This window comes from Varanus komodoensis, unplaced genomic scaffold, assembly GCF_004798865.1.
Source record: "Varanus komodoensis strain SLA01 unplaced genomic scaffold, ASM479886v1 scaffold2, whole genome shotgun sequence".
Lineage (NCBI taxonomy): Eukaryota > Metazoa > Chordata > Lepidosauria > Squamata > Varanidae > Varanus > Varanus komodoensis.
In genome coordinates, this window is record NW_025335568.1 from 29,613,947 (window position 1) to 29,634,680 (window position 20,734).

Sequence of the window (20,734 nt, forward strand, 5' to 3'; positions counted from 1 at the left end):
GACCAGAGCACTTCTACAGACAGAATAGCCTTCCTGTGTGGGAAGATGCGTAGCTGTTTCCTACACTGCAGACCTAGACTGTGCAAGCATGCAGCATTTCACATTTTTAAAAAGTGTATCCTACTTTCAGAACAACTCAAAAAAGTGCAGGTCGGAGGGTATGAAAACAGAAGAAAACAAAAAACACTGTCTGAAATGGCACATTCTAGGGGCAAAAGGGGAAAGGCCATGACACTATGGGACAGCATAAATCTTAAAAATTTATATTGTATAAGTTCACAAAGCAGTACTAGCATGATAGTGGTCAACTGTGTGAATTGCTATGGCTGCTGACAGGTTGCTTTTCTATATATTCATTTGCTACAATTGTGGGATAATTGCACTAAGGATGTATCATGCAACTCCCTCCCCCTAATCTGAAAATAACTGTTTATCAAATATTTATGATATAATAAATATGGTTTCTAACTTAGAATTCCTAAATGTATAGGCTGGTACATTTATTACACAAATGCATGTAGCATCATCCATCCATGCACATGCTTTGTCCGTGTTGAACAGATTTGCTCTAAATACACAAGAGAGACACTATTTTTGGTCTACTGCTCTACTCTCCTGCCCAGCAAATTTTAAAACTGCTTTTATAAACTAAGAATTGTATATTGTGTTCTTTACATTAACATGGAATGTTATTTATTAGGAAAAGTCTTACGAGGATGATTATATGTCATGAAGGCAAAAGCATTCAGTTAACTAACATTCTGAAAATCATGTGTATTTGAGGGATCTCTCTCTGCCCATATTTGAATGAGAGATTTCTAAACTCCTCTTAAGTAGAAATCAAACCTATCAATACAAAGTTTGGACTAGATTTATTCCTACACTTTCCCGATAACTTTTTTGACCCAGCTCCTTAAAAATCCAAACTGATGTACTTTCAAGAGATCCATGTACTGAGAAGTTTTATCTGGTCCAGGAACCACTGGATTCAGCTGCTTGCTCTTATCTGTGCTGGTGCTGACAGAGATGAAGCGATCCTAAAGGAGTGCATGACTCACAGAGTCACCTTTTAGTCACACTGGCTAACAAACTTGCTACTATACTGCTTGCGGAGTTTTCTTTGCTTTCAGATGTGCCTGCTCTGTTACTGAAACCTTTCCCTTGAAACCAGTGGGATGGAAAGGATGCAGCACCTTTGACTAGCTACTAGCTGAATGGAGAAATCACCTCTGCTTGCTAACCCATCTAATCTCCCTGTGGATGTTAGGGGCGATTGGGTCCCATGCCATGCCCCAAGACGAGTAGGTGCAGGGCAGCTGCTTGCTCCTGTGCGGTTGGAGAGGGAAGCACGGAGGCAAGCAGCAGTTCGCTTCCATGCCGTTGTCCTCTTCCAACTGTGTCTGTGGGTGGGAGATTCGCCCTGAGCCCAGACCCAAGTGCTAGGCTTGCAAAGGGCACTGTGAAGGCTCCTTCCAGCCAGCTCCATCCACTTGCTTCCCGGGAGGCAGGGCGGCTCGGGTCACAAGCATTCATTAAGAACAGACCCCAGTTTGCTCCTAAGCAAGCAGGCAAGTCCATTTCACTGCTTACTCCTCTCTGGAGAGCACGTGTGCACGGGGAGGTCGGGGCGAGTCAGAAACTCGGGCTCGCTGGCTGCGCCCGGTCAGAACTACTGCGCTTCCAGAGCGCGAGCTGCAAGGCAGCGGCGCGCGCTGCTCTCCCTCGCAGCCGCCTTTGCCCGCCGAGGCTCCGAGACGCTTGCGGGAAGCAGCCGCCTCTCCACGTGTTCGCAAGCGCCGCACGCCAGCTTGGCCAGCGGCATGAGGAAGCGCCGGAGACGGCCCGAAGGAGCCCCCTCCGAGAGGTCCCGCCGGGAAAGCGACGGTGACGGGAGGGGCGGCCAAGCGGCTGGCTAGCTGACCCCGTCCGGAGGAAAGGGGGTCAGGATCAGGGCGGCGGGAGGGGAGTGCCGGGTGCACGTGCCGCCGCTGCCTCCAGGAGAGGCGCCTTTCGTCCCGGGCGACGACGGGGCCATCCGCCCCCCGCATCCACCAGGACAGAAACAGTTAACGCTAAATCCACGGCGCGCCTTCCCAGACATGCTTGGCTTAATCCCTTTCGGACTCATTGTTCATTGCGGAGCCCCCGCCCCGCCCAGCCCCCTTCGCGCAAAGCCGACATCTGCGTCGCAGCACCGGCGGCCTCTCCCGGCCGCTCCGCCGCCGCTGCCCCACAGCCTGTTGCGAGACCTGCTCTCCCCTCCCGGCCCCTCGAAACCCCTGGCAGCGCAGCCCTCGCCCGTCCGCCCGCCCTCCCGTCCGACTTGAGTGACACCGCGGCGAGCCACTGGGGCGCAGGTCAAAGGAGCGGAGCGCTCGAGGTGAGGCGGAACGGAGGCGGAGACTCGGCCTGCGCCGAGGCGATGGGAAGGAACGTGGGCGGGGCGCGAGCCGGCGGGCCAATGGCGGGCCGAGGCGGGGAGAGCGCGGACGCGGGGGGAGGGGGGCGGGTCGCTCCTGGAAGTCAAGAGGGAAGAGCTCAATGAGTAGCGTACAAAGTTTCTGCCCGGCTCGCTGCTGCGAGGTGCGCGCGGGCAGGAGTCTTCCCCGCCCCTCCTTCCCCCTGCAGAGCCCAGCAGCCGAGCTCTCTCCAAAGGGGCTCCCGATCGCAGGGCGAGGGGCAGCGCCCAAGCCGTCCAAGCAGAGCGGCAACTTTCGGGATTACAAAAAGTGCCACTGAGAAGCCTGCCAGAGTCTAGGACTGCTTTCTTCGCATCCTCGTCCCCGTTTCCTTTTTACTGCCTGCATTCCTTGACGGTGGGACCCCCGCCCGTCGCCACCTTCGCCTTCTGCATCTCTCGCCCCCCGCCTTTTCTACTCGCTTTCTGCCCCCTTCCCCCGGCACAACTTAAGTTCTGACAACGCGGAGCGCTAAGGGGACTCGCGACCGCTGCGCGCTTGCCGGATGCCCAGCCCGGAGCGGGGCTGGTGCGCCGATGCCGAAGGATGTACAAGAAGTGGGAAGCGCGGCGCTCGCTCGGGCTGAGCGAGAACTTTGAACAATGCGCAGGAGCGCTCTGAGCTCCGCGCACGTCCAGAAGGACTTGGAGCGGCCGCAGGCGGCGGCGGCGGCAACTCCAGCTACAGCGAGGCGGGGGAAAGGGTGCAAAAAGAACCCCGAAGCTGCGGAGGGACTGGCGGCTGGCGGCTGTCCCTGCAAACAGTAACGGGGATCTCATCTCCATTCCGAGCTGAGACGCGGTGGGAGCCCGGTTAAGCACTGGCACGTTTTCGAGCGAAGTTCCCCGCGCGCTCACACACGCCCATCCGCGGGAGTTTTGCCGGAGGGACTGCCTGGACTTTTCTCCCTCTCGCCGTGAGTAAGAACAACTGTGAGCTGCGCCCTGGACCGGCGGGTCAGGGGCCTTTCTAAAGGCGCCCCCCGCCCGCACAAGTCGCTTGCGGGAGGGCGGCGGGGCGAGCCCGCGGCTTGGTGGGAGGTAGCGACGGCTGTCGCGCCGACGGGCTCCTCGCCTTGCGGCCGCGCTTCGAGGCGACAGAAGCGATGACAGCCGGCGGCGCTCCCCCACCTGGGCGCCCCTGGTGATGCGGATCGGCGCTGTCCGCCTGACGCTCGCCGGACTTCGGGCCTGGCTGGAGGTCCCGGGTGCGCCTCGCCTGGCCACCTGGGCTGTGGCTGCCGGGGAAGGTTTGCCCTGCCACGCGAGGAGGCCCCCTCACCTGCGACATGGCTCCCCTTGCCGAGGGCAGTGCCTCTTCCGCAGGGCTTCCCTGCTTGCTTGCCTTGCTCTTGCTGCTACCCCTCCGAGCCTCTGGCGAGCCCAGGCAGCTTTTCCAGGTGCTGGAGGAGCAGCCTGCGGGCACCTGGGTGGGGACTATTGCCACGCGCCCAGGCTTCACCTACCGCTTGAGTGAGCACCATGCCCTCTTCTCCATCAACACCACTTCGGGGGACCTGCACACCCGTGCCACCATCGACCGAGAGAGCCTGACCAGCGACATCATGGACCTGGTGGTGCTTTCCAGTCAGCCAACGTATCCCAGCGAGGTGCGCATCGTGGTGCTGGACCTGAATGACAATGCACCTGTCTTTCCAGACCCATCCATTGTGGTGACTTTCAAGGAGGACACAGGTAGCGGCCGACAGCTTATCCTGGACACAGCTACTGATGCGGACACTGGGACCAATGGTGTGGACCACAGCTCCTACCGCATCGTGGGTGGCAATGAAGAGGGCCGATTCCGACTCAACATCACTCTGAACCCTAGTGGGGAAGGGGCCTTCCTGCATTTGGTCTCTCGGGGCGGCCTGGATAGAGAGGCCACACCTGCCTACCAGCTGCTGGTGCAGGTGGAGGACAAAGGGCAGCCACGGAGGCGTGGATACTTACAAGTCAACGTCACTGTGCAGGATATCAATGACAACCCACCTGCCTTCAGTCAAACCCTCTACCAAGCCCGAGTCCCTGAAGATGCACCTGTTGGGGCCAGTGTTCTGCAGGTGACCGCGACGGATGCTGATGAGGGTACCAATGCTGACATCCGATACCGCTTGGAGGGAGCAGAAAATGCTGGTGGAGAGGGAGCCATGGTGCTTCCTTTTGAGGTGGACCCCGAAAGCGGGGTCATCCGCATCCGGGAGCCGCTAGACTATGAGTCTCGCCGGCAGTATTCTCTGACGGTTCAGGCCACAGACCGGGGAGTGCCAGCTCTAAGTGGCCGAACGGAAGCTTTGATCCGCCTGCTTGATGTGAATGACAACGAGCCGCGGGTCAAATTTCGTTATTTTCCCGCCACCTCTCGCTTTGCCTCAGTTGATGAGAATGCCGCACCCGGCACGGTAGTGGCTCTGCTGACTGTGAGTGATGCTGATTCACCAGCAGCCAATGGGAATATTTCCGTGTCTATCTTGGGTGGGAATGAGCAGCGCCATTTTGAGGTGCAAAGCAGCAAAGTTCCCAACCTCAGCCTTATAAAAGTGGCAGCTGCTCTTGACCGGGAACGTATACCCACCTACAACCTCACTGTGGCTGTGACTGACAACTCTGGTGCTTCTTCCCCGTCGTCTGGTTCCTTCCCCTCTTCCTCGGGCCCAGAAGGTGCTCTTCCTGCCCCGGTGAGCCGCTCCTCTGTGGCTAGCCTGGTGATCTTTGTCAACGACATCAACGACCACCCGCCAGTCTTTGCCCATTCAGTGTACCAAGTGAATGTCAGTGAAGAGGTGCCGCCTGGCAGCTATGTACAAGGCCTGAGTGCTACGGATCGTGACTCTGGTCTGAATGCCAACCTCAAGTACAGCATAGTTTCTGGCAATGAGCTGGGCTGGTTTTGCATTAGTGAGCACAGTGGCCTAGTCACCACCAAGAGTCCTAATACTAATACGGGGAGGGCTCTTGTGGGTGTATCTGGCCCAAGTGTAGCAGCAGCTGGCGGGCTAGACCGGGAAGTAGCTTCACAGGTCGTGCTGAACATCAGTGCCCGTGACCAAGGTGTGCAGCCCAAAGTGTCCTATGCCCAACTGGTAGTGAATATCTTGGATGTTAATGATGAGAGGCCCCAGTTCAACCAGGCAGATGGCTATCATGTGTCTGTGGCAGAGAATTCCCCCCCAGGAACAGAGTTGCTAGTCCTCCGTGCTGTTGATGGTGACCTGGGAGATAATGGGACTGTCCGCTTCTCCTTGCAGGAGACAGAGCCAGGGGGTCCTGCAGGGAGTCCCTTGGTAGCCACATGGAGGATCTTTCGCTTGGATCCTGTTTCGGGCAGACTCAGTACAATCTCACAGTTAGATAGAGAAGAACAAGGGCATTACTCACTGCAAGCCGTGGCCACTGATCTTGGCTCACCAGCCCTCTCCTCAGTGGCTCAGATCAACGTGAGCTTGCTCGATGTGAACGATAACAGTCCCTTATTCTATCCTGTCCAGTACTTTGCCCATATCCAAGAAAATGAGCCTGCAGGCACCTATGTTACTACTGTGTCTGCCAGTGACCCTGACCTTGGTCTGAATGGGACAGTCAGGTACAGCATTTCAGCAGGTGACACCTCCAGGTTCCAAATTCATAGTCAGAAGGGAGTTATCACTACCAAAACAGCCCTAGATAGAGAGGAAAAGACAGCCTACCAACTACAAGTTGTGGCCAGTGATGGTGGGAACCTGCAGTCCCAAAACCAGGCAATAGTTACAGTGACTGTCTTGGATACCCAGGACAACCCACCAGTATTCAGCCAGGATATATACAGCTTCGTGGTGTTTGAAAATGTTGCCCTGGGTTATCATGTAGGTAGTGTTTCTGCTTCTACCATGGACCTCAACACCAACATCACATACCTAATCACAACAGGTGACCACAGGGGCATGTTTGAAATTAACAAAATGACAGGTTTGATCACCACCGCTAGTATTATCGATAGGGAAGAGCAAGCATTTTACCAGCTAAAAGTGGTTGCAAGTGGTGGGTCAATAACTGGGGATGCTTTGGTCAATATAACAGTCAGGGATTTAAATGACAATTCCCCCCATTTCCTTCATGCTGTGGAAAGTGTGAATGTGGTTGAGAACTGGAGCACAGGGCACAGCATCTTCCAAGCCAAAGCTGTTGACCCTGATGAGGGTGTCAATGGCATGGTCCTTTACAGTCTAAAGCAGAACCCCAAGGAGCTGTTTAGTATTGATGCACAGAGTGGGGCCATCACTCTGACTGGGCCACTGGACATTAATGCTGGGTCTTACCAGGTGGAGATTATGGCCTTTGACTTGGGAGTTCCACAGCGCTCCTCTACGTTCATTTTAACGGTTTCTGTTCATGATGTAAATGACAACCCACCAGTGTTTGACCAACTTTCCTATGAAGTCACTATTTCTGAACTGGAGCCCGTGAACTCCAGGTTCTTCGGTGTTCATGCTTCTGACAAGGATTCAGGCACAAATGGAGAAATAGCTTATAACATAATTGAAGGAAATGCTGGAGATGCCTTTGGCATATTTCCAGATGGTCAGCTGTATATAAAGAGTGAGCTGGACCGTGAACTTCAGGAAAGATACACGCTGCTGGTTGTGGCTTCTGATAGAGCTGTAGAACCACTCAGTGCCACAGTGAATGTCACCATAATTCTAGAAGATGTAAATGATAATAGGCCATTGTTTAACAGTACCAATTACGTGTTTTATTATGAAGAAGAGCAGAATGGTGGATCGTTTGTGGGTAAAATAAGTGCAGTGGACAAAGACTCTGGATCAAATGGTGAAGTCAGATATTCATTTGAGCACATGCAGCCTGATTTTGAGTTGAACGCAATAAGTGGGGAAATAAAAAGTACTCATCAATTGGACAGGGAATCCCTTATGAGGCAAAGGGGAGCTGCTGTGTTTACATTTACAGTTATTGCAACGGATCAAGGGTTGCCAAAGCCTTTAAGGGATCAGGCAACTGTACAGGTTTACTTGAAGGATATAAACGATAATGTGCCAAAGTTTTTAAAAGAACTTTACCAAGCTACAATCTCAGAATTAGCTGCAAACCTGACCCAGGTTTTAAGGATTTCTGCCTCGGATGTTGACGAAGGTAATAATGGGCTGATCCGCTATACTTTAATTAAGGGCAACGAAGAAAACCAGTTTACAATAGACAGTGGCACTGGCCAGGTGACTTTAATTGGCAAACTGGACCATGAGGCTACTGCATCTTATTCACTTACCATCCAAGCAGAAGATTCTGGGGCGATTTCTCTTAGCTCCGTTTGCACATTGAATATTGATGTACTGGATGAAAATGACAACAGCCCCTCCTTTCCGAAATCAACTTTGTTTGTTGATGTCTTGGAAAACATGAGAATTGGGGAACTGGTATCTTCTGTCACTGCCACTGATTCAGACTCAGGTGACAATGCTGACCTTCATTATAGTATTACAGGAACCAATAATCATGGAACATTTAGTATCGGCGCCAACACTGGCAGTATTTTCCTTGCAAAAAAGTTGGATTTTGAAACACAGTCAATGTACAAATTAAACATAACAGCAAAAGACAAAGGAAGGCCTCCACAGTCTTCTACAATGTCAGTTGTAATATATGTCAGGGATTATAATGACAACCCGCCTAAATTTCCACCTGGGGACATTTTTAAGTCTATTGTTGAGAACATTCCTGTTGGGACGTCCGTCATTTCGGTAACTGCTCATGATCCAGATGCAGATATTAATGGGCAGTTAGCATATACAATCATTCAGCAGATGCCAAGAGGAAACCATTTCCATATAGATGAAGTAAAAGGAACAATATATACCCATGCTGAAATAGACCGCGAGTTTGCTAATCTCTTTGAGTTAACAGTGAAAGCCATTGACCAGGCTGTCCCTGTAGAATCGAGGAGATTTGCTTTGAAGAATGTGACCATTCTAGTAACTGACCAGAATGACAATGTTCCTACTTTTGTATCACAAAATGCTCTTGCTGCAGACCCCTCCGTTGTGATTGGTACAGTTCTAACTACTATTGTTGCTGCTGATCCTGATGAAGGAGCAAATGGGGAGGTTGAATATGAGATAATTAATGGGGACATGGAAACCTTCATTGTGGATCGCTACAGTGGAGAACTAAGAGTATCATCAACTTTAGTACCCTCTCAACTTATGTATAGCTTCATAGTTTCAGCCACAGACCTTGGCACTGAGAGAAAAAAATCAACAACTGAGATGACTGTAATTCTGCAAGGACTTGATGGCCCCGTTTTCACTCAGCCAAAATATATTACCATCTTAAAGGAAGGTGAACCCATTGGGACTAATGTGATATCCATAGAAGCAGCTAGTCCTAGGGGGAATGAAGCTCTAGTGGAGTATTTCATCGTTTCAGTGCGTTGCGAAGACAAAATGTTTGGTAGGCTCTTTACCATTGGGCGTCATACTGGTGTGATCCAGACTGCTGCTGTTTTGGACAGGGAACAAGGAGCACGCCTGTACCTGGTGGACGTTTATGCCATCGAGAAATCTGCTGCTTTACCACGAACCCAGAGAGCAGAGGTAAAGTCTCTTATTGTTGAATTATATCTTTGCAGCTGAGAAATGTGTATGTGTCCAGGCGGTTCAGTATTTATGTTTACAAGTATGTACACAAGTACCTGGAAGCAAGCTTCACTAAGTTCAATGGGACTTGCTTCTGAGTAAACATTGCAGTGTTAGTTGATAGATGACAAGCTATTTTTCATTTTTGCAGTTTCTTGATCACTGTACAAATACAATGTTTGGGAGAGTATATGAACCAGCAATTTCTTCTTTGTTAGAATCTGCATTAGAAGCATTGTGTTGGAATAGAACAAACACAAAGTAGTGGTTGTTTAGCCTAACATCAATTACTGATTAGCATGCTGCATAAGTGACTTTTCCTTCTAGCTACATAGGCCACCAATTGGCACTTGTATCTGGCACTGTTTTACACCTGATCTTTTGCCCATGTAGGAAAAATGCCATATGTGAATGGGATTTATCTTAAGGCTCTTATCATTTCAGTTTAGTTCACTTGCTAAGTAGAAAAGAAGCTTTCAGCTGGTTGTACCAGAGAGAAGGCTGTTTTCTTACTGATCCATGCTAGAGTGTTTGGACAAGGCCCAGGAAAACTTAGTTTCCTCTTCCAAATGAGTTTCCCTTCACCTCTCAACACAGCTTCTATTCCTCTGGCTTTGCCAATAGTCAGTTTTGTGTCTAAGGACTTGCAGAAGCCAACTAATTCCAGAAAGCCATTAAAATGATTCTGCTGTTACCAATGCAGGCTACATAGATTCCAAAACATAATTTATGATATCAGAACGATATGCCAAACGCCTGTTTACAAAACATGTTTTGCTGTAAGGGTGTGTGTCTGTATTTTCTTTCATGAAGTTTAAATGGATTTTGCTTCCAGAGAATTGGAAACTGTTAGCCAATTGAGGTGGGCCTTTTCTTTGGTCATTGTTCAGAGTCTGACTTGTGCAGTGTACTCTGAGTCACTGAATTTTTGCTCACTGGAATTTTGGATCTGAAACCTCTGCAATAGTCAACCAGCAGGGGATGCCGGAAGTGTAGAATGAGTCAAGCATTTTCCTCCTTGTCTTAGCATTTTAACTCTGAAACTGAACCCAATTGTACATTCCAGAGATGGCTGTGAAGTTCTTTTACACTAATGGGACAACCCTATGCAAGTTTACTTGGAAATAACCTAGTTAGATTTATTTATGGGTAAATCCTTTTTGGATTGGACTGCACTAATGCTCTTTTTTAATTTGAAGCATCACTTAATGATGCTATGCATGAAGTTTGCTGCCTGTGGCAGTATTCCCCGACTAGATGCTTTGGACTTTAACTCCCATCATCCCTAGCTAACATGGTTGATGGTCAGGAATACCGGGTGTTGCTGTTCCAGAGATCTGGAAGGCACCAGGATGGGAAAGGGTGATTTATGGTTTACTTGGTATGAGACATGTAGGGTTTGATACTGTTTGGAACTCCCCACCCCCTTTCTGATATTGTTTTTGAAAGACTGCAGAATTTCCTTGTTACACTTTTTCTGCACTGGTTTAATCTGTAGTGGTATATTGAGTTAAACTGAGCTTTTGTATAGTGAATGATTGATATAATAGTATTTTGATTTTTCTTGGGGTGAAGGAAATAAATGCTAAAAGCAGACAATGAAAAGGAAAAATGGGTGAAAATGTATAAAATACTGCAATTTTAATTGTTACATGATTTTATATTTCCATCAAAACATCAATAAGCAATTTTATCACTTTAATGTTTTCAGTACTGCTTTAATATACAGGTTAATGTTACTAGAAGGATTCTTACTGTGCTTCATAATGCCATGCATATTAGCTGTGAATACTGGTATGTGATCACATAAAAACTAATTTATCTTTGTCTACAAATTCAACCCACTTAAGATGAAACTGAGATAAAATGGGCTTCATAGTTCAACTAGTTAATTAGAAGTGTTCTAGCATATTTCAGCAAACAATCCATGATTTTGAATATAAAATGACAGAACTATAGTATATACAATAGCTAGCACTTCATATTACTGCTGGTTGTGCTAGTAATATATCCATCAGTACACCTCTAAATATACTCTAAAAGAAAATAGGACTCTAAAAGAAAGTCCTATTATGTGCTGTATGATATATGCCCAGGGAAGTCTGCATAGGATTTCATCCTAATTCAGCCTGTACACAGAATATGTCCATTATTTTTCTTCTTTGAAACTGTTTTTCAAAACTATTATGTGATGAAATGTGAATGAAGGTTTTCTGAACATGCCAAAGACTACTAGATTCTAAGCCAGTGATTTTAAAATTAGCATGTGTATATATATCAATGAACCATAAATATCTTCAAAATTTACACATAGCAACTGAACATTTGAGGAAGTTTTTAATTTATGTTTAATGCCTATTTTAATATGGTGAAGTAATAGCTATGTCACTATTGTATTACAAAGGTATACATATTGTTTCTTTCTGGAAAGCAAAAAAAAAAAAAAAGTAAATAATGTTAAGCCATTTCAGATTGTAATCTTCTCAGCCCCTCACCCTTTGCTGGACTTATACTCCCTAGACACCTGTATGACAGGTAGAAATTTCAGTAGGTACATCTTATACCAGTAAGGAGAGCCTGTAATAGGGAATGTTTTGCCTTTTGATTTTCTGTCTGCCATACAGCTAGGGAAAAAATTCCAAGCCTCCTTCTGCTACTTTTGTGTAATAGATGACTTCTATAGAAGTTTGCAGGTGCATAAGAAACTGCTTATGTATAAGAAATGTTGTGAAGCCATATCAGAGTTCCAGAACTAGTTTAATGTCTGGTCTCAGCTTTGGACATTATGGCATAATTTTGAAGCATAATTTTTAAACACAGGCACAGACCAAGGTATGCTGGAACTGCCTTGGCAAGGTAGTTCCAAAGGTGGCTTCAGTGAAGGGTCACAATTTTCTCTTGCCTCAGCTAGCAGCCATTCACTGAACTCGCTACACTATCAGTGAGATTAGAAATGCCTCTGTTTCAACAAGATGCAAGAGCAGTGACTTCTCCTGTAAAGATCTCTTAAGGAAGAGGTCTAGGGAAACTCCCACCCCCCACTTTCGATCTTTAATTACTGCAATGATTTTATCGTACTACTGAGGTGTGAGCAGAATGTGGCAGCTGTGAAGGTCTGGCATGTCCCATTTCTTTTGTCCCATGTAAGTGTGCAGAATCTTACACTGATTTTTTGTTGACCAAATGCGTTCTGAATTTCTGTATAAAATATATATTGTTTATGAAGACATATGTAAAAGTAACTTACTTGCACAAAGAATTATGGAATTGTTTATGTGCTGCTGGTTTTTGTTGATGTCACCTAGGAGAGACTCCCTTTTTGGAATGTAGCAGGGTTTCAACTATTAACCTTTGGCTGCCCCCTCCTAGAGGGGTCTGGCTGTGTAAAGCATCTGGGGCATCCTGCTTCTGTCATAGCACAGCACAGCCACACATCTCTCCACTTTGTAGACACGCAGACTGAACCCCAGTCCACTATGGAAGCTTTCTTAACTTAAATGGAGTTGAGGCATAATTAATAGTGCTCAGACTTGCAATCACATGCCTTAATCTAAAAAGATTGAGCCAAAGGGAAGATACGGAAACATAGAAACAGAGCAAGTCAGAAGGGATCTCCCGGGCCATTTAGTCTGACCCCCGGCTCCAGCTGGCTCCACTCACGTCATGCCCCCCATGTGCATGTCTAGCCTATCCTTGAACACCCTCACTGATAGAGAAACAGACTGAGACAATGAATGGTATGGCTCCTTAACTTGGGTGATCGTGTTGTGTAAAACATTTTTTAAGTGGATTACTCCTGTATGTGCATTTGCAATTTTTAACATCCATTACTTTGATTTGATGATGTTTAAGAACTCAAGAGGCTTCTATGGGACTGTGTTAGCGGGATAGTTAAGATGCCTGAATTATAAAATACCTCTGTACTACTGAAGAGTGATTTTTCCTTTCAGTTTTCATATAACAATGTAGGCTCCCTGGTGTTTTTCCTCCTTCCCATTTTTGCCATGCTCCATTGTTGTTTTTGTAATCCATCATGAAGCCTCACGCTGTCCAAATGATCAAGAAATATTGCCAGTAGGAGTAGAAGATATTAGCTTACATTCTTAACTATTTGAAGTTTATTTTGCTCTACAGTGGGATTTTTACTGGTTCCTAGATAGAGCATTTTGCTGGAGAAGACAAAATGAGAACAGTTGCTATCTTGCACCATTACCAGCACTAAATAATTTAGGTGGCCCTAGTAATCAAATGCTCTATTTCTCCCCCATCCAGAAAGCAGCAGGTGATCAGGGCAGCAGACCCAGTTCCATTTTGCTCCTGATATTATAGTTTAATAGAATTAAAAAGGCCAAACTGTACATATTCAGAGTTCTTGTTTTTAAATCAGGAGTGTCAAAAATTCAAACAAATTATTTTATTGCATTTATAGCCAGCCTCATTTCCTCTTGAAAGGAACCCAAGGCACTTTACGTAGTTCAATTTTATCCTCACAGCAACAGCCCTCTAAAGTAGGTTAGGCTGAGAGTGAGTGACGGGCACAAGGTCACCAAGTGAACTTCATAGCTGAGCAGGGATTAGAACTCAGCTCTCCCAGGTTCGCAGTCCACAACCCCATAATGGCTCTCATAGAAGGAATGTGGAAGCAGTTGTAAAGTTTGGAATGGCCATTAGAGGAGCAGAGGGCGGGAAGAGAAGTCAAGCCACGCAAAGCCATTTAAAATCTCCCCCCAACCATTAAAGCCAGGGTCTAAATTACATAGTTGCACAAATGAACTCAAATGAAACAGTCAACCTTGCCCCTTTGAACCACTCAACGTCATTGTACTGGCCATAGAATAAAAAGAAAACTCTTTCTCTTCTGCTAGGAGCAAAGCAACTGAGGAATGCAGTTTTGAGCTAAGAAAAGCTGCTTTTGATTACAGTCTCCAATATCAGTTTTTTTTAAAAAGAGCAACAGGAATAACAGCAAAGTTAGGAAAGAAAACACACAACTGTGTATAACATGTAGTTTATCTCTCTGAACATTTTAAATAATTCAGATTCAATCACCTTATTGAACTCATGCTTAATTAAAATAGCAATGATACTATATTGTTTTAAATCCATTCCTTGACAGATTTAAAACACTGCTTGGCCTTTGTACTGATGGAGAAAGAAGGCTTTGGGAGTAAACACTTTCTTTGCAAGGCCAGATTCTGCTGGATAGCAGAGGGAAATACATATGCCTGCCAAAATACTTGGCTCAAATGAAAGGAGCACAGATGGCTGTAACTGATAAATGTCTATTATTGTTATTTTTCTGATCAGCACTCTGTGTATGAATATGTACAGCGAGAGAGAGAGAGAGAGAGAGAGAGAGAGAGAGAGAGAGAGAGAGAGAGAACAGCAATTTTAAAAGGGGAGGGAGGCTAAAGAATCATGAATTCAGTAGCATGTCAGCCTTAAAGAACAGCACAGCACAGCGCAGAGGGCGCTTCCTTGATTTTTGCACCGTGTGGAAGATGGTCTGTACTCTAGGACCGAGTCTTTGCAGTAGTCAGGCTTCTTGTTCTATGGACAGTTTCATTTTTGCTAGTTAAAATTTCTGGAATCACAACAATTTCAGGGCTGGTGTACTGGTGATAGGGGCATTATTTTAGTTATTATATTGATATGTCTCACCTTTTTCCTGCAAGTAACCCAAGGTGGCTTAAGTATTCCTCCTCTTCATTTTATCTGCACAACTAGTCTGTGATGTGTATTAGTCTAAGAGTCAACAATTGGCCCAAAGTCACCCAGTGAACTTCATGGTTGAGTGGGGACTAGAACTTGGATGTCCTGAATTTCAGGCTAACACTCAAACCACTATGTCAGTCTCACTAATTAGCAAAATTGGCAATCAGGGAATGGCCTAATATGCAATTCTGACTGAACTATAGGGGAAAAGCTGAAGCTTGATGGAAGATCCTATGTTTTGCATTCAAAAACTTCTCAGTTCAGCCCCTGGCATCTCCAAGTAGGGCTGGGAGAGACTCCAGTCTGAAACCCAGGAGTGCTCCTGCCAATCAGTAGGGGCAATACTGAGCTTGATGGACCAACAGTCTGACACATTGTAAGACAGCTTCATACAGGGCTGCTGTCAAGAGTAGGAATAGCTGGGCCCTACCAAGGGCCACAACCCAGCAAGAGCCCATTGACAAGACCTGGATTGTACACCTATCTCTTGTTCTGGTGAAGCTGATGGTGGTAGTGGTAAGGAGAAGGAAAAGTAGATGCTACTCACAGCTCTGTGCCTGTTAAGCCATGAGGAAGAGGATAAGCAGCAGTTGTAGCTAGTAATAATGGTGAACATAAGAATGCAAGAAGCACAGTGCCGGACCGAGCAAGGGTCAATGTACTCCAGCATACTGTTGACATGATAGCCAATCACAGGTGCCCACAAGCAGGACATGAGTGGAACAGCAGCTTCCTTCCCATTTGCCAGCCACTGGCGTACATAGCCATACTGCCTCTGATCTGGAGGAAGCATGTCACTATCAGGAATAGCAAATATTGATGGTGATGAGAAGATGGAGGAGGCCCACTGAAGGTGTCCAGATCCTATTCATGCATGGTAAGCTCTGGAGCAGGAAAAGCAACCAGTCCTCTGGGGTGTTACATTCCTGCCACTTGTATATTTTCTTTGGTGTCGTGTAAAGTATGTGTTCTATGGGTTAAAAGTGTGATTTCAGATGTCTACACTTATCTCAGCCACAAATTTGCTTCACTCCCCAAATTTAGAGGATAATGCTCCTGGCCTAGTTTAAAGGTCATTGAAAGGATGAATGAGAAAATGTACTTTATGTACTTTGGACACTCTATGGTATTGCATAATGCTAAATGTTATTTTCTGCATTTCACCTCATCACTTCTCAGTTGGAATTCAGATAGGACTTGGCGAAGCCGCGCAGTCAGTGTATGGTCTGAATGGTATTAACTGCTTGAAAAGGATGGGGTAATGCCACATCTCATTCAGGATCTGATATCAGCCCTATCAAGGGTTATTTCAGATCATGAGGTGAGAAAGGATACTAGAAAATAATGAATTTTCTGGATGCCTTGGCTCTGTTCAGTACTTCAAGTGAATGTGTGCAGATCTAAAAGAGGTACAGTGTGTGCCTATTCCATACCCCTTCAGTGTGTGTTCACTGAAAATTTGCAGTATTCTGGTTTTGAATAAACACACAAAATGTAATAAAATAAAATCTCTGATCATCTAGAGGATTTGGTCATTCTGGACCATATGTGGGCATATCTATATTACATAGTTATGGAGAAATTATCACAAGATTAGCTTAATTTCATTATCAACATTCATCTCTTGCAAAAAAAAAGCAAGGCATTCTTTACCTTATAATTAAACAGTTTACATGGGAAGAATCCATTAATTAGAAGTGGAGGCAATATTATTAACAAAGTACCACTTTGAATGAAGTTAGCAATAAATTCAAGTTCTAGGAAGACAGCAGAAGAGTCTTCTGAACCTGTGCCTTAGCTCAGTAATGTACTGGATGAAGGCCAATAAGATGAAGCTCAGTCCAGACAATATGGAGGTGCTGTTGGTTGGCAGTTTGTCCATCCAAATGGAAAAATTTCAACCTATCTTGGACAGGATGGTGCTCTCCTTCTCCTAAAGGAGAAGGTCCATAGCTTGAGAATACTCCGGGACCCCTAGTTGCCACTTGTTTCTCTGGGCACCTCATCTCTGGAATTCTCTTCCTAAAGAGGTGTGACTGGCACCCTTGTTATTCTGTTTTCCCTGCCAAAAGAAGACTTTTTATTTAGTACTTGCTTTTAGAATTATGGTTTCATTGTGCTATACTTGCTGTTGGTTTTATTGTTCTTTATGTTATCATCCTGTTTTGTACCTTACCTTAATTGGATTGTATGTGGTTTTAGATGTTATAGTTCCTGTTTTATTATAGCAATCTTATGTTGCTGCTCTTATTTTCCTGTGAGCCTTTCAGACAGTCCCCAGGCTATGGGGCAGCATACAGATAGATGAATAAACAAATAAACAAACAGTATCTTTTAATATAGAACACTTCTGTAGAAACCTCCTTCAGGGATTCAATTTGATTTAGTATAAAGCAGTGTTTTTGGACAAGCCTCTTAATAAGCAGCTTTTGGGAAGAGAGTGTTATGATTTTGTTCAGATTCTTTTCAGAGATAATGCTAAGTAGATAGAAGATAGGCTGCTAGTATGGATCTGAGATATTTGAAAAGCACTGAGTTCTGCTTATGTTGCCATCAGTTGCTACAAATGAAAGAAAGCTGCCCAGCACACATGATCTCTAGTATGTTGGCCAGCTAGTAATGTATGGAGAACACTCATAGACAATTTAGTTTTCAGTCATATCTTGCATTAAACAAGCAAGAACTGAAAAGGTTTAAGATACAGTGAAGAGCATTTTAATGCTTTTTTAATTTAATACTTTCTCATTTCTTAGAAATCAATAGGAAACCGTTAATCTAAATTCTTTTTAAAAATATACATAAGAGGACATGTCTTTCAATATATAAAATGTCATGATATCATGTGGTTGACATCTAAGTGTGTCTCTGTGTGTGGGTGCATGAGTGTGTGTGCATACATGTTTTACTCTCATGGAGGGTTCCAGAGGTTTTGAACAATTGGCTCTCTCCTCTTAGTTTTGAAACACACAGGGCCATCTTCCTCAGTCAACAGGATTGCTCAGTGAGCTTTATTGGGATGGCGATGCTTGAGTTGGGAACTTGGATGTTTCATTGTTTTTCTGCATTAAAACTTGTACATGGAAGCTTAGCATGGAAGGACAAGAGTTATTTTGTATTTTGATTTCTGTGTGCAGGGGCTACTGCTATTTTTGAGAGAATTAAAACATATCCATTTCTGACTTGCTGCAGGAAGTGGTACCATCCAGAAAAGCCTTTGCCTTGTGGCATGAAGTGGGCCTCAGAATGAGCAAATCTGAGAATTTCATCTTTGTTAGTAGATCTGCTATTTATTGATGATTCTGAATTAAATACTTGCTAAAGTCATGTAAAGCAAAAAGATGCATAGCCTTTCCCATCTGCCATCATAAACTATTTAGTAGAGTATTGGATAACTCTAATTTTTTAGTTCTTTTGGCCTATTTAGCTAGAAAACTTGGAGAAGAGTTGACAGAAGTTCTTTTTATATAGTTTGGTAAAAGAGCTGCAATTACCTGGGTTTTAATGTGCATGTTTTAGTTGTTTGTGAGTGATTACAGGCTGCACAGTTATTGTAGGATGCCATGTACATTACCTGTCAGTAGTTTCCAGTTCAAGTTAGTACAGGCCTATTGAAAAACACATTTGGACTTTATAAATAATTTAACTGAACTAATAGCTTCTTGTGTTCACAGCAGCACAAAACAACAAAACTTAGAAAAACTGAAACTACCAATAAAGGAGGAGGGAGGGGAGAGAAGTGTGCAAATCCATGGAAAGCTATAGACCTCCCAAAGCTTGGTTTGGGGAGTTGACAATGGTAACTCTGCAGCCCTATGAAATATAGCCAAGAACTTAAAACCCTGTAATGAATCCATTCTTAACATGAGTGATCATCTCAAGCAGGTTTGGGATATCAACAGGGACTTGCCAAGATCTACATCTCAGAAGGGGGCCTATTGCTGAACCACAGTCTCCTGCAGTTTCTTCTAGCAGGATTTTAATGCCTTGATGACTGTAATAAGCATTTAATTCAGAATCATCAATAAATTACAGATATACCAATGGAGATCAGCCTGTTTACCTGCCCTTTCCAAGTGTGACAAGCACCTGTGGCAGCAAAGAGAAGAAACAATGGGGCTCCACTTGTTTTCCACTTGCCCACTATAATGGTTCCGATTGTTCCTACAGGGAGAAAAGAAGGGAATAGACAACAGTATCATTGGTGAGAAGTTCACAGACTCACTCAGGAAGAGCTATCAAGAAAAGACATAGTGTCTGAAAACCTCCAGACTCTGGAACCAACTGTATTCCTTATTTTATGCTAGTACAGTAGTAAATATTGCAAATTCTCCATGGTCCTAAGCAGAGTAATTTAGATGTGCAGATTCAGGACTTTGTATTTGTATTATTATGCATTACTATGTTTTACTAGACATAAACTTTCTAGAGGAGCACATATTTAAATCCAATGCAAATAGGCCAATGCAATGCTTGCCTTTTATCATAAGTGTCCTACTGAAGAAGCATAATCTTTCAAGAAACAATCACTGGAAAAACAAATTCAAACCATAGGGTCTCTTTATTGAATGCTCAAAGATACTCTTAGTAAGCAGTGTGAGGAATCCCTGAGGTTTCCTACAGAAATCTCTGTTTTACTGTGCTTGTTTTGTTACTATTGGATTGTGTCCATTAGCTGTTATCCTGTTATATGGTACATTTATAAGTATTCTGTTCAGGTTTGTAGCAATCAGGATGGAACTGTGTGTAGTCTAGCTAAGATAAAGAACACATAAATATAAAGGAATTGAGTGTATTTGGATACTCATAATACCTTCAAACTGACTTTCCTGGTTACTAGTATTGTTCAATTTTTATCAACAGATCATTGTGCTGTTTAACTTTGCATTCATCCTTTTAAAGATAACTCATAACGAGAATCATAAAAGTCAATTATGCTGAGCTTACAAGAAGTCTGAAAAAGCACATCTAAATACAGTTTTGGAAATATGCGTAAATGGGAACAGAGATCAGTGCATCAAGTATCTGTTAATTTGAGTGTTCTACCATTGTGATCTTGGGGTCCATAGAAAGTTAAAGCAAAATACTAATGTTGTAATGTAGGATGCTCTCATTTCACTTTGCCCTCCTGTATTCTTGACATCTAAGTTAGGAGTTACTTTATTAAAAATCCAGTGCTTCAATAATTATGATTAAATCCCAATACCCAGTAGCACAAGTACTACTTCCCGTCTGGACTTCTGTAACGCGCTCTACGTGGGGCTACCCTTGAAGACGGTCCGGATACTTCAATTGGTCCAAAATAGAGCTGCCAGGCTGCTGACGGGGACTGGACGTTATGTTCACATGACTCCAGTTCTCCGTCAGCTTCACTGGCTTCCCATTGAAGTCCGGGCCCAATTCAAGGTGTTGGTAATGACCTATAAAGCCCTAAACGGCTTGGGTCCTGGTTACCTGAAGGAGCGCTTACATCCTTATATGCCCAGCCGCCCCCTGAGATCGGCGGGAGAGGCCCTTCTCCGGGAGCCCTCCATGGAAGAAGTTAGGAGGGTGGTTACTCGGAGGAGGGCTTTCTCAGCGGTGGCGCCTAAGTTATGGAATGCGCTCCCCAGAGAGGTCCGCCTGGCGCCGTCGTTATTTGTTTTTCGGCGCCAGGCGAAGACCTTTTTATTTAAGCAGTATTTTAAATGTTAATATTATTGAATTTTATTTGGCCAGGGCGGCTTGTTTTATAGTGTATGTTTTATATTATATACTTGTATTTTATTGTATATATTTTAAAATGTTATTTTAATCTTTTTGTTGTAAGCCGCCCCGAGGCTTCGGCGAATGGGGCGGCATAAAAATGTTTTAATAAAATAAAATTTTTAAAAAATAAATAAATAAATAAATAAAATAAAGTACAGTCAGGAGGCAACCATCCTGTAAATTGGCGACC

General features: G+C 44.8%; 1 protein-coding gene across 4 annotated transcripts in view; it reads left to right on the forward strand.

Annotated features, from left to right (window-relative positions):
- Positions 1-3,651: 3,651 nt before the first annotated feature.
- The window catches only part of FAT4 (FAT atypical cadherin 4), a 131,085-nt gene continuing 114,002 nt past the window's right edge, over positions 3,652-20,734 (forward strand). For all 4 annotated transcript variants that reach the window (XR_006414543.1, XM_044428455.1, XM_044428456.1 and 1 more), the window contains exon 1: positions 3,652-9,042. Coding sequence is in view for 3 of the 4 variants with exons in the window: in XM_044428455.1 (XP_044284390.1) it covers positions 3,748-9,042 (5,295 nt within the window). In the remaining variant the exon portion in view is untranslated. The remainder of the gene's footprint in view (positions 9,043-20,734) is intronic.